Source organism: Sus scrofa, chromosome 2, assembly GCF_054392235.1.
Source record: "Sus scrofa isolate SSC_HxYL_T2T_F1_AM1 chromosome 2, Sscrofa_HxYL_maternal_Yorkshire_Landrace_v2.0, whole genome shotgun sequence".
Lineage (NCBI taxonomy): Eukaryota > Metazoa > Chordata > Mammalia > Artiodactyla > Suidae > Sus > Sus scrofa.
The window spans coordinates 80,344,796-80,357,034 of NC_139384.1; the positions used below are offsets into that span (position 1 = coordinate 80,344,796).

Genomic DNA, 12,239 nt, shown 5'->3' on the forward strand with positions numbered 1-12,239 from the left:
AGTAACGTTCTCTCTCCTGGAGCACTTGGGGGAATTGCTATGGTCAGACCCCCCATCATGCTACCCTCAAACCCAGTTCCAGATGTGCCTTGGTAGGGGGGCCTGAACAAAAGCAAGGTGTGGGGTGAGAAGGAGGGGGCAGCAAGTTTTCTGTCCACGGTCTGGATTCAGACCCTGCGGTCTCTGCCCCTTTCTGTCTGTGAGACTTTGGGCTGGGAATGTAACCATTCTAAGCCTTAGCTTCCCCACCTGAAAAAATGGGAATAATAAAAGTCCTTTAGACAACTGAACTGGGTTATTGTGAAGGGTTCAAGATGTCAGGCTTGGGGGGCACTAGGTATATAGTCCATCAGAGCAGAAAGGCCTGATTCCTCCATCAGACAAGGGTACTGCTTTGGAGACCCATGAGGAATGCTCCGGTCTCCCTATCAGACTGGAAGGGCTTTCTCCTCCATCACACACTGGGGACATAGCAAGTATCAATATGATCCTCCTGTTAGGCTTTCAGAAAAGTGTTTTGCTAACAGGTATGATTTTTTTTTTTTTTTTTTTGGCTGCACCCGCAGAATGTGCAAGTTCCCAGGCCAGGGATGGAACCTGTGCCACAGCAGTGACCTGAGCCTCTGCAGTGACAATGCTGGATCCTTAACCTTCTGTGCCACAGGGGAACTCGCTCCAGGCCTTTAATATGCTAACATGCTTTGAATAAAAGCCAAGGTCCTCCATATGGTAAGGAAGAGCATGATCTGGGGGAGTTCTCTTGTGGCACAGTGGGTTAAGGATCTGGCGTTGTCACTGCAGCAGCTTGGGTCACTGCTGCGGGATGAGTTCAGTCCCTGGCCCAGGAACTTCTGCATGCCCTGGGCACAGCCAAAAAAAAAAAGCATGATTTGGAACCAGACAGATCCAGATTCAAAGATTCAAAGACTGTGATGCCAAATGTGACCATGCAGTCTCAGCCCTTGTGCCTGAATTTCTTCTCCCAGGGGCACCATGAAGGTTCAACAAGCAGCTGACTATGCAGTCCTTGGCACAGGCTTGTACACCATCCCCTCTCGGAGGCCTCCCACCCCCTGCCCTGCTGGGGCTGAGACTCACCGAGCACTTGATGTTCATGCGGGAGTACAGCATGGATGCAATTTCGCTGTGTCCTGCGTCCAAGGCCACCATCAAAGCTGTGCTCCCATCCTGCAAAGCATCCGCTGCTATGCCGATGGCCTTGCACCGTGCTCCCACCCTCCCCGGGGTGAGCCTGGGTGGGGACTCACTTGGTCGGTGATGGAGATGTCGCAGCTGGGCACGGCCAGCAGCAGGGCTGTGATCTCCTTGTGGCCATGCTCACAGGCGCACATGAGGGCCGTGGAGCCGTCATCATCTTGGACGTTGACATCCACCTCACAGGCCAGCAGGGCTTTGACCACATCTACCCGCCCGTGGCTGACTGCCAGCATCAGGGCTGTTTGCCCCGCCTGGGCAAGGCAAAGAATAGACTTACAGATCATGCACGCACCAGAGCGTGACACCTCTGCTCTGGAACCTTCTGTGGTTCCCAGGTTCTCTGATGCTAACAGCACCTCCACTCATGGGCCCCCATCTGTATCGCAAATAATCCTTCCTACCTCTGGGCCTTTGTGCTTGCTGGTCCCTCTTCCTCCTGCTGGCTCCTTCTCCGCCCTCAGGTCTCAGCTTAAATGTCCCCTCCTCGGGGAGGTGCTCTGTGCCTCCCCACCCCTACGCCCACCTAAATCAGATTCCTAGCTCAGAGGTGCAAACGTAAGTACAAATGTGTTGAGCTAAGAGTTGTACACTTTTCTGTCCGCCAGTTAAACTTCAATAAAAATCAAACAGGGGAGCGCCTGCTGTGGTGCAACGAGATTGGTGGCATCTTGGGAGTACTGGTTCCTAGGCCCAGCACAGTGGGTTAAGGATCTGGCATTGCTGCAGCTGCAGCTTAGGTCTTGACTATGGCTCAGATCTGATCCCTCTGCCTGGGAGCTCCACATGCTGCAGGGAGGCCAAAAATGAAAAAAAAAAAAAAAAAGAAAATCAGATCGGAGTTCTCTTGTGGTACAGTGGGTTAAGGATCCAGCATTGTCACTGCAGCAGCTCAGGTTGCTACTGTGGCATGGGTTTGATCTCTGGCCTGGGAGCTTCCACATGCCGCAGATAATGGCTAAAATAAATAACTAAAATAAAAATAAAATCAACAATCATCAGAGGATGAATGGTTAAAGAAATTGTGATATATCCACACTACAGAATATTATTCAACCTTAAAAAGAAATGAAATACCAAAGTGTACTGCAATATAGATGAACCTTAAAAAAATACTCCATGACGGAAGCCAGACACAGAAAGACACAATACTACAGGATTCCATTCATACAACATATCTAGGAGTTCCCGTTGTGGCACAGTGGAAAGGAATCCAACTGGGAACCATGAGGTTGTGGGTTCAATCCCTGGCCTCACTCAGTGGATTGGGGATCCAGTGTTACCCTGAGCTATGGTGTAGGTCACAGATGCACTTTGGATTCCACGTTGCTATGGCTGTGATGTAGGCTGGCGGCTACAGCTCTGATTGTAGCTCTAGCCTGGAAACCTCCCTATGCCACGAGTGCGGCCCTCAAAAGACAAAAATAAAAAATAAAAAATAATAAAAAATTGGAGTTCCCGTCATGGCGTAGAGGTTAACGAATCCAACTAGGAACCATGAGGTTGCAGGTTCGATCCCTGGCCTTGCTCAGTGGGTTAAGGATCCGGCGTTGCCATGAGCTGTGGTGTACGTTGCAGACGCAGCTCGGATCCCACGTCGCTGTGGCTGTGGCGTAGGCTGGAGGCTACAGCTCTGATTAGACCCCTGGCCTGGGAACCCCCATATGCCGCAGGAGCGGCCCTAGAAAAGGCAAAAAGACAAAAAAATAAAAATAAAAATAATATAAAAAATTAAAATATCCAGAACAGGCAATCTGTAGAGACAGAAAGCAGACTGGAGGTGGCCAGGGCCTGGGGGAGGAGGGATGGGAGTGAAGCTGATAGGTGCCAGGTCACCTATCGGGGTGTAAAGACCTTCTGAAAGTAAACAGGTGGCGGCTGCATAGCATTGCAACTGTGCTAAATGCCACCAATTTATTCACCTTAAAAGAGTTCATCTTGGCGTTCCCATCATGGCGCAGCAGAAATGAATCCAACTAGGAACCATGAGGTTGTGGGTTTGATCCCTGACCTCACTCAGTGGGTTAAGGATCCGGCGTTGCCGTGAGCTGTGGTGTAGGTCGCAGACGCAGCTCAGATCTGGCATTGCTATGGCTGTGGTGTAGGCTGGTGGCAATAGCTCCGATTAAACCCCTAGCCTGGGAATCTCCATATGCCGCGGGTGCAGCCCTCAAAAGACAAAAAATAAAATAAAAGTCTAAGAAAACTTGCCTGAGAAAGAGAATGGCAAAAACATATAAATAAATAAATAAAAATAAAAGAGTTCATCTTATCTTCTGCATTTCACTACTTTTTTTTTTTTTTTTTTTTTTGGCTACACCTGAGGCATGTGGAAGTTCCCAGGCCAGGGATCAAACCTGCACCACAGCAGTGACGTGAAGCACAGCAGTGACAACGCTGGGTCCTTAACCTGACGCACCACCTGGTAACTCCCTCATCTCAATTTTTAAAAAAGTCAACAACCTAAAAAAATTTTGTTTAATTAAAAAATGTATATATCAGGAGTTCCTGCTGTGGCACAGTGTATTAAGGATCTGGCATTGCTGTGGCTGTGGTGGAGGTCGTACCTCTGGCTCAGATTCAATCCCTGGCCTGGGAACTTCCATATGCCGCAAGTGCAGGTGAAAAAGAAAAACAAACAAGAAAAATCAGTAAGAAAAGCAAGCAGGGCCTGCTACTGCTTTGCACCGTCAGAACGCTGCCTCCTTCCCTTTGCAGCATTTAGGCTGTTGCAAATCTCTCCCCTCTTTGCTGTCCCCACAGGGTCCTGGTTGCCCTTCTCTTCTACCTGGACACCCATCCATCCACAGTCACCTCCACAATCTTCCAGCTTCTGCTTCCCAACTTTCAGCCAAAGGGAGATTTCAAACCAGAAAGCAGCCCACACCACTGCCCTGCTCAGACAGTCCTGGTGGTTTCCAGCAGCCCTGAGTCCAGACCCACTCCGGGTCTCCAATGCTCCAACTAGTGAACTTTGCGGGGGTGGGGACCATGCTGCTTGTCCAACCTTTAAGTTCCCCAAGTCTAGCTGTTGTTCAATAAACTACCAAGCAGGACGTGAGGTGGTGTTGGATTAAGAAAGGCTGAGGACTCCCATGTGCTCCCACTCCCCCTTGTTTCCATAAGGTCCTGTATCAGAGGCAGCCTGGCAGGCAGGTCATTAAGAATGGAGCTTTGGGGTGTTCCTCTGTGGCACAGCAGGTTAAGTGTCCCTCATTGTCACTGCAGTAGCATGGGTCTTTGCTGTGTGTGTTTGATTCCTGGCTTGGGAACTTCCATATGTCTCAGGGGCAGCCCCCAAAAAAAAGAAAGAAAAAGAAAAACAGAAAAGAGGAGTTCCTGTCATGGCACAGTGGAAACAAATCCGACTAGGAACTGTGAGGTTGTGGGTTTGATCCCTGGCCTCGCTCAGTCAGTTAAGGATCTGACGTTGCCATGAGCAGTGGTGTAGGTTGCAGACCTGGCTCAGATCCTGCATTGCTGTGGTCAGCAGATGTAGCTCCAATGAGACCCCTAGCCTGGGAACCTCCATGTGCCACAGGTGTGACCTTAAAAAGCAAAAAAAAGAATGGGGCTTTGGAGTTAGACCTTCAGGTTCAAGTCCTCCCCTTGCAGTTTTACCTTGAGGAAATTAATACTTTTCTGGTTTCTTTGCTTGTATAGTGGGGATTCTCCTTGTGAGCTTGGGGCATGGCCAGGACATTATTAATAAGCTGGAAGGTCCAGCCTGGTCTGCAATGCCGAGAGCCTGTACCTGGCTGGCTTTGGCATTGACGTTTCCGAGCCGGAAGAGCTGTAGGACAGTTTCGATGTCATCCTGGGTCTTCAGGGTAGCCAGGGCGGTGAGCATGATGGGGCTGTAGCCGGCGCGGTTCTGTTTGTCCACCTGGCAGACACCTGAGGGGAGGGGGCCAGGAGGACATCAGGCCTCAGTCACCCCTGATGCTGGCCAGGCCTGCTTCAAGGCCTGGGGGAGAGTCCCCAAGGACCAGGCCAAGTCTCAGCCATCAGACTGGAAGCCTTGTTCACTCTACCAGAATGAGCACTGGGCATCCTATCTCCTCCATCAGTCTAGGCATGGCCGAATTCCTCATTTTTCTTAGACTGAGAACCTCATTCTGCTCCTGGGTCTCTATGTTATGGGAGGGGCTCCTAAAAGTGGAAACTGTGCCTGATAGAGATCAGAATCAGACTGGGACCTCCTGGATACTGGCACCCACATTTAGGGCTGAAAGTAGGAGCTATGTCTCCCCTGTTAATCTGGAAGAAGCCCCAGTCACCACCTTTCAGTCTGGCCTCTGCCTCCCCCGTTAAGACTGTGGGCTCTGTCTCCTTCATCAGACTGACTTGGGGGCTGTGTCTTCCCCATCGCACGAGGGGAGAGCAAGTTTCTTCATGTCTAATTGAGGACCACATCTTCTCTCCAAGCCCCAGACCAAAAGCCACGTCCTTCCCCGTGACTAAGTTTCCAGAAATGTCACCATCAATATATAGGGGTCCTTAGGGAGGGGTGTTTTCTTAAGACCAGGTCTGCCTTTTCCAGTACCCTGGGGCCACAGGTAGGGCCTGTATCTCCTTCACCAGAGTGGGAGGGCGGAGTCTCCCCCATCAGACTGAGAGGGCAGCATCTCCTCCATCAGACCAGGAGCGCAGTGTCTCTGCCATCGGACTATGAGGGTGGTACCTCCCCCATCAGATTGGGAGGGGGAGTGTCTCCCTCATCAGACTGAGAGGGTGGCCTCTCCCCCATAAGTCTGGGAGGACAGCATTTCCTCCATCAGACTGTGAGGGCAGCCTCCTCTATCAGACCAGGAAGGCAGTGTCTCCCCCATCAGATCATCAAACTGGAGTGATCACCCGGGGGCCCCCTTGTCCTGTCCACCCCACCAGGCTCACCACTGTCCAGCAGCTGCCGCACCACGGGGAAGTTGGCATGGGACACGGAGTAGTGCAGTGCGGTGTTGCCGTTGCTGTCAGCGATATTGACCACGTAGTCCAGCAGCCGGGCCGACATGGCCCGGAAGGTGACCAGGTGGCGCCGCACAAGCTCTGGGTGGGCGTCGCTGCGGCAGGCCAGGCGCAGCCACTCCTGCAGCACCGTGGTATAGGCCACTTTCTGGATGCAGGTTGAGGGGGAGAGGGGTGTGAGGGTTGAGTCAGCCCAATCCTTCCTGGAGGAAGCCCCAGGAGGGGAATGTAGATACCCTCAGCCTGAATCAGAGCCTTGAGGGGGAACATAGGTGCCCCACCCAGAAGAGCCCCCTGGGGTAAAATGTAGTGTCTTCATCCTGGACAAGGACCCTAAAGGGAAGTGTAGATGCTGCAATCCCAGAAATGCCCCCACAGTAAGGTGTGAGCCTCTCCACCCTGGATGTACCTTCAAAGGCAAATGCACACACCAGTCAAGGACATACGCAGCCGCTTCCCTCATGCACCCGAAGGAAAAGGAACCAAGGTCAGGTTTGTGGCAGGGGCTCATCCTTGGCTCTTTCCCATCCCCCTGGCACTTGTCCAAGGCACATGACTCAAGACCCTTCCCCACGCTCCCAGCTTGGATCCCCGGGGTCCCCACGAGGCAGGCAAAGGAAGACAAGGTGGTTGGGGTGGAAAGGAAGCCTCCCCTCTTCCGGCTCAGGGCCCCACCGTACCAGCTCCCGCTCCGTGAGGGCGTTGGGGTTGTCCAGGTACTTCTCCAGGGCTAGGCAGGCTGAGATGAGGTCAGGGCTGAGCTCCATCCTGCCGGCAGCAGACGAATGGGGAGTTTATCTTGGGAACACCCACCTCAGCCTCCTGGGTGCTTGTGCCCCCCCCATACCTAGCTGGGGTGCTCGGAGAGGGCACTCTCCACCATGGCACTCACCCAGCCCTGCCAGGGCTCACCTGAGTGGTGGAATCTCAGATCCCCTTCTTCGGGGACACACTTTCACATGGAGCCCCAAGGGGCAGATATGGTGAATATACAGACACCAAAAGAAAGTAGACGTACAGGCCAACATTTATCCTAAGTGGCCAGCGGCAGATAGAAAAACTTTCTCTGAGGGCAGATGTTTTATATCAGGGGAAAGAAAAAAGAGACATAAGTAGGAGAGACAGGTGAGGCAAATGTCCCAAAGAGGTGGGCAGCTTAAGGACAAACTTGACCTGCCCCCTAATTCCTAACCCCAACAGCCCAAATTGCCCCCATCAGGCCCTTTAGCAAAGCCTCCAGACCTTCAGATGCCCAGAAGGAAAAAGAGCTTGGTCACTAATTCAGACTAAGGTGTGCATGACTGATGGGTAGTTTCCTCAGAGGGCTTGAATGGTGGGATCTGAGGCAGAAGGAGGACCTCTGTCTGAATCCCTCCTACACAGAAAACTGACCGGATCTCCTCTTCAGCAGTTGATCCCAATGCTCCCTCAGCTGTAGGCACGTGCTGAGACTCCTGGGACAGCTGGTACTCCTCCCGGCTGGTCTTGGCCTTTGCTGTCTCCTTGGACCTGAGCTGGGGGGCTTCAGCCACACTTGCAACCCTCTCCTCCCGCTCCAGGGCCTCGTTCTCTGTGCTCTCATTGTCTGAGAAGTTTTCTGCTGTGCTGGAGTCCTCAGATGAAGACTCATACCTGGGGGAGAGGCTGCAGATGGGGGGAGGGGTGCTTAACCTCTCTGGGCCTCGGGTTCCCCATCTGTTAAATTGTTTTGTTTTTTTTTTTGGTCTTTTCTTTTTTTTTTTTTTTTTTTTTTTTTTTTGTCTTTTTTGCTATTTCTTGGGCCGCTCCCTCGGCATATGGAGGTTCCCAGGCTAGGGGTCCAATCGGAGCTGTAGCCTCCGGCCTACGCCAGAGCCACAGCAACGCAGGATCCGCACCGCGTCTGCAACCTACACCACAGCTCACGGCAACGCCGGATCGTTAACCCACTGAGCAAGTGCAGGGACCGAACCCGCAACCTCATGGTTCCTAGTCGGATTCGTTAACCACTGCACCACGACGGGAACTCCTTTTTTGGTCTTTTCTAGGGCCACTCCCGTGGCGCATGGAGGTTCCCAGGCTAGGGGTCTAATTGGAGCTGCAGCCGCCGGCCTACACCACAGCCACAAAAACGCAGGATCCAAGCCGAGTCTGCGACCCCTACACCACAGCTCAGCAACACTGGATCCTTAACCTACTGAGCAAGGCCAGGGACCGAACCCGCAACCTCATGGTTCCTAATCGGATTCGTTAACCACTGAGCCACGACATCCCCGTCTGTTAAATTGTTAGCTAGGGATAATGGCAGTCTCAACCTCATAGGACTAACAGGGATGCAGCCCACAGCACCTGGCACGGAGATAAGTGCTCAATAAATGGTGACTTTAATTTTTTTTTTTTTTTGGCTGCACCCCCAGCGCAAATTCCCAGGCCAGGGATGGAACTCGCATCACGGCAGCCACCAGAGCTACAGCAGTGACAACACTGGACCCTGAACCATCTGTGCCACCCAGGGAATTCAAGTGGCTGTGATTGTGATCACACTTGGGGGGCCTGGGAGGGACACTGCTTTTCCATTTTACCCTTCGGTATCTCTTCAACTTTGCTCCTTATGCAGGGGTTATACTGATTCAGATCCTCACTCAGACACAAATAGGACACTTGTGTTTCCTTTTTTTTTTCCTTTCCCTTTTTAGGGCTGCACCTGCAGCATATGGAAGATCCTGGCCTAGGGGTCGAATTGGAGCTGCAGCTGCTGGCCTATGCCACAGCCATGGCAAAGCCAGATCCAAGCCACATCAGTGCCCTATGCCTCAGTCTGCAGCAACACTGGGTTCTTAACCCACCGAGTGAGGCAAGGGTTCGAATCTGCATCTTCATGGACACTATGTCAGGTTCTTAACCCACTGAGCCACAGTGGGAACTCTGACCCTTGCGTTTCTTGCTATCTCTGGACAAATTCAAAGCTTCTGGGCCTGGCATTTGAGGCCTCAGCTGTTCCTGACCATCGCTCCCCTGGCCTCCTGCTTTTCAAGTCACTGCTTCCTCCTTCCTCTGAGCCTTCATCCAGGCTCATGTGTCCCCTTCATCAGTGACTTCCCTGGGGACCCCACTGCCTAAGCATCCCCCATCATTGCTCCAACCACACTGTGTTGGGACCACCCATCTGGGCCAATGGCACTGGACAGAGAGCTCCTTTGGGGCAGGAGCCAAGCCTGGCACCTTCTGAGGGGGAGTGCGGTGTAGCGGTTACAGCACAGGCTCTGGGGCCCGCCCATGGGGCCTCAATGTACCTCAGTTTCTTCATCTGTCTATTGTGCTTTGGTTAAAGGAATGAATCCAGGTGGGGGGCTCAGACCAGGTCTCTCACCTGCCATTGACCCCCACAAACTGAAGGCTCCTGTGGTGGGCCTCGGGCTCTGCGGGCTCCTCCTTTTGCTTCATGATGGACTTCATGCCTGCCTGGGGCCCACCTAGAGGGGAAGGGTGGTGTGTCAGGAGGGTCTCCCAAAGCCAGACCCCCAGGCCTGGGCCTCTGGCACCTGGCCCTCTTGGCGGCCACACCCACTTACCTGCTCCCCTGGCCTCCTCGGACTCTGGCTCCTTCGAGGCTGCTTGCCCTGTGAGCTCCCTGCTGGTGGCCTCGTAGGTGGGTGCCCAGCCTGTGTTCGTCTCAGGCTGTGCCAGGGAGTCCTCCTCATTCTCTGGGGGTGACAAGGACGACTCTGAAGGAGCCTGTGGGAGACCTGAAGGGGCAGAAAAAGAGGTGCTCACTGTGGGTAACAACAGCAAAACCAGAACAGTATAGCAGCTGCCTCCTGGGGATCACATACCCCGGGCCTGATGCTCCAAGGGATAATTTTTGCTCTATGTCATCAAATCTTCCCAGCCCATGTGGAAGCTGGATTATTACAGGTAACAAAATTGACGCACAGAGGGCTGCCCAAGGTCACTCAGCAAATAAGTGGCAGGATCTGATTCCAGCCCCAGTTTGTTGCCTACCTTTCAGCTGGTCAGGGTCAGGGAGGACAACTCGACCCTCTAATCCTGCCTTGTGACCCCCTTCCAACATCATCCTGAGTGTTGTCTGGAAAGTACACCTGAGGAGTTCCTGTCCTGGCTCAGCAGAAACGAATCCGACTAGGAACCATGAGGTTACGGGTTTGATCCCTGGCCTCCCTCGGTGGGTTAGGGATCCGGGGTTGCTGTGGGGTAGGTTTCAGATGTGGCTCGGATCACGAGTTGCTTTGGCTATGGCGTAGGCTGGCAGCTATAGCTCTGATTAGACCCCTAGTCTGGGAACCTTCATATGCTGCAGGTGTAGCCTTAAAAATCAAAAGAAATAAAAATTAAAAATTTTAAAAAAGAAGAAGAAAAAAGATAGTACAGCTGAATACAGTGGCCATAGCAGGTACTCAAATCTCCCACAAAAAAGCTGTGTGACCTCAGGCAAGTCACTTAATCTCTCTGTACCTAGGACAAAAAGCATTTCCTACATCGTGGCGTTGCATAGACTAAAGACAGTAACATGAGGGAAAGCGGCTTAGAACAACACCTACACACCAAGAGCCTTGGAACAGCAGTTGTTAATTCAAGAGACCTGTAAACTATATATGTATAATAAACTATATACATAACATATATATATATATATTTTAGGGTTGCACCTGCAGCTTATGGAAGTTCCCAGGCTAGGGGTCGAATTGGAGCTACAGCTTCAAGCTACACAACAGTCACAGCAATGCCAGATCCTGAGTGAGGCCAAGAATTGAACCCACATCCTCATGGATACTGGTCAGGTTCTTAACTGCTGAGCCACAATGGGAACTCCACGCAAAATACATTTTGATAAATCAATACTATATTTTTTTAAATTTCAATTTTAATTTTTTCATTTTTTTGGCCACCCCCACAACATATGGAGTTCCCAGACTAGGAATCAGATCTGAGCCACAGTTGTGACCTATGCTGCAGCTGCAGTGATGCTGGATCCTTTAACCCACTATGGTGGGCCAGGGATCAAATGTTTGTCCTGGTGCTAAAGAGATACTGCTGATCCCATTGTGCCACAGTGGGAACTCCTATAATCTTATTTACAGAAGCAGGGCTGTGCTGTAGATAACATTTTGTATCTGGCTTCCTTCTTCTTTACCTAACATTAAGCAGGTGTTCCTTTCAACAAGCAGGAAAAAGAAACAATAAGGGCTAATGGAAAATGAAAATTAAAACCCCACCCAGGTGGAATTTCAGTTTGGGTCAATGAAAATGTCCTGGGGATAGATAGTGGTGACAGTTGCATAACAATGTGAATGTGCTTAATGCCACCGAACTGGACACTCAGGCATGCTTAAAATGCTATCTTTTATGTTATGTGTATTTATTTGATCATAATTAGAAATATGGTGGAGTTCCCGTCGTGGTGCAAGCAGTGAAAATGAATCTGACAGGAACCATGAGGTTGCGGGTTTGATCCCTGCCCTTGCTCAGTGGGTTAAGGATGTGGCATTGCTGTGAGCTGTGGTGTAGGTTGCAGACGTGGCTTGGATCTAGCGTTGCTGTGGCCATGGCATAGGCCAGCGGCTGTAGCTCCCCTTCGACCCCTAGCCTGGGAACCTCCATATGCCGCAGGTGCGGCCCTAAAAAAAAAAAAAAAAAGGAGAGAAATATGGTCCAAGAACAAAGGTAACCATTGTGGGCCCTGGGCCCTAAGGATGCCCACTGCACAGATGGGAGTGGGGTTGGCAGAGAGCTGCAGACTGCAGCCACTTGGAGTGGCTGCCCAGGTCTCAAAATCCACTCAGGCCCCCCACCCCCAGCCCCAAGGCCACGTGTGGCTTCTGTGTCACCACTTCCCCAGGATGTCCCCTTCCTGCCTCTGGCCATCAGCTCTGCAGACCAACTCATTTTAATTCCCTGTAACTGTTAACTTTTTTTTTGACATCCACAGTAACTACTTCCTCAAGTCCCTGGGCAACACTCGAGCTAAGAACAGGGAGTAAATACTCAGCACAAGAAAGCACATTGAATGGATGATACACTGGCCATAAATGCTTCTGACAGCGCCCCAGCCCAGGGTG

At 51.7% G+C, this 12,239-nt stretch overlaps 1 protein-coding gene across 50 annotated transcripts in view; it reads right to left on the reverse strand.

Annotated features, from left to right (window-relative positions):
• The window catches only part of KANK2 (KN motif and ankyrin repeat domains 2), a 468,727-nt gene that overhangs the window by 442,614 nt on the left and 13,874 nt on the right, over positions 1-12,239 (reverse strand). For 26 of the 50 annotated variants that reach the window (XR_014837598.1, XR_014837590.1, XR_014837594.1 and 23 more), the window contains 8 exons: positions 9,735-9,908; positions 9,533-9,635; positions 7,576-7,827; positions 6,864-6,951; positions 6,112-6,331; positions 4,970-5,112; positions 1,269-1,469; positions 1,099-1,188 (listed from right to left, as the gene is read on the reverse strand). Coding sequence is in view for 30 of the 50 variants with exons in the window: in XM_021083859.2 (XP_020939518.2) it covers positions 1,099-1,188; positions 1,269-1,469; positions 4,970-5,112; positions 6,112-6,331; positions 6,864-6,951; positions 7,576-7,827; positions 9,533-9,635; positions 9,735-9,908 (1,271 nt within the window). In the remaining 20 variants the exon portion in view is untranslated. Of the gene's footprint in view, positions 1-1,098; positions 1,189-1,268; positions 2,897-3,681; positions 3,815-3,967; positions 5,113-6,111; positions 6,332-6,863; positions 6,952-7,575; positions 7,828-8,866; positions 9,636-9,734; positions 9,909-12,239 lie in introns of those variants that run through there. The other 24 variants (XR_014837602.1, XR_014837597.1, XR_014837601.1 and 21 more) reach the window with 5 other exon arrangements.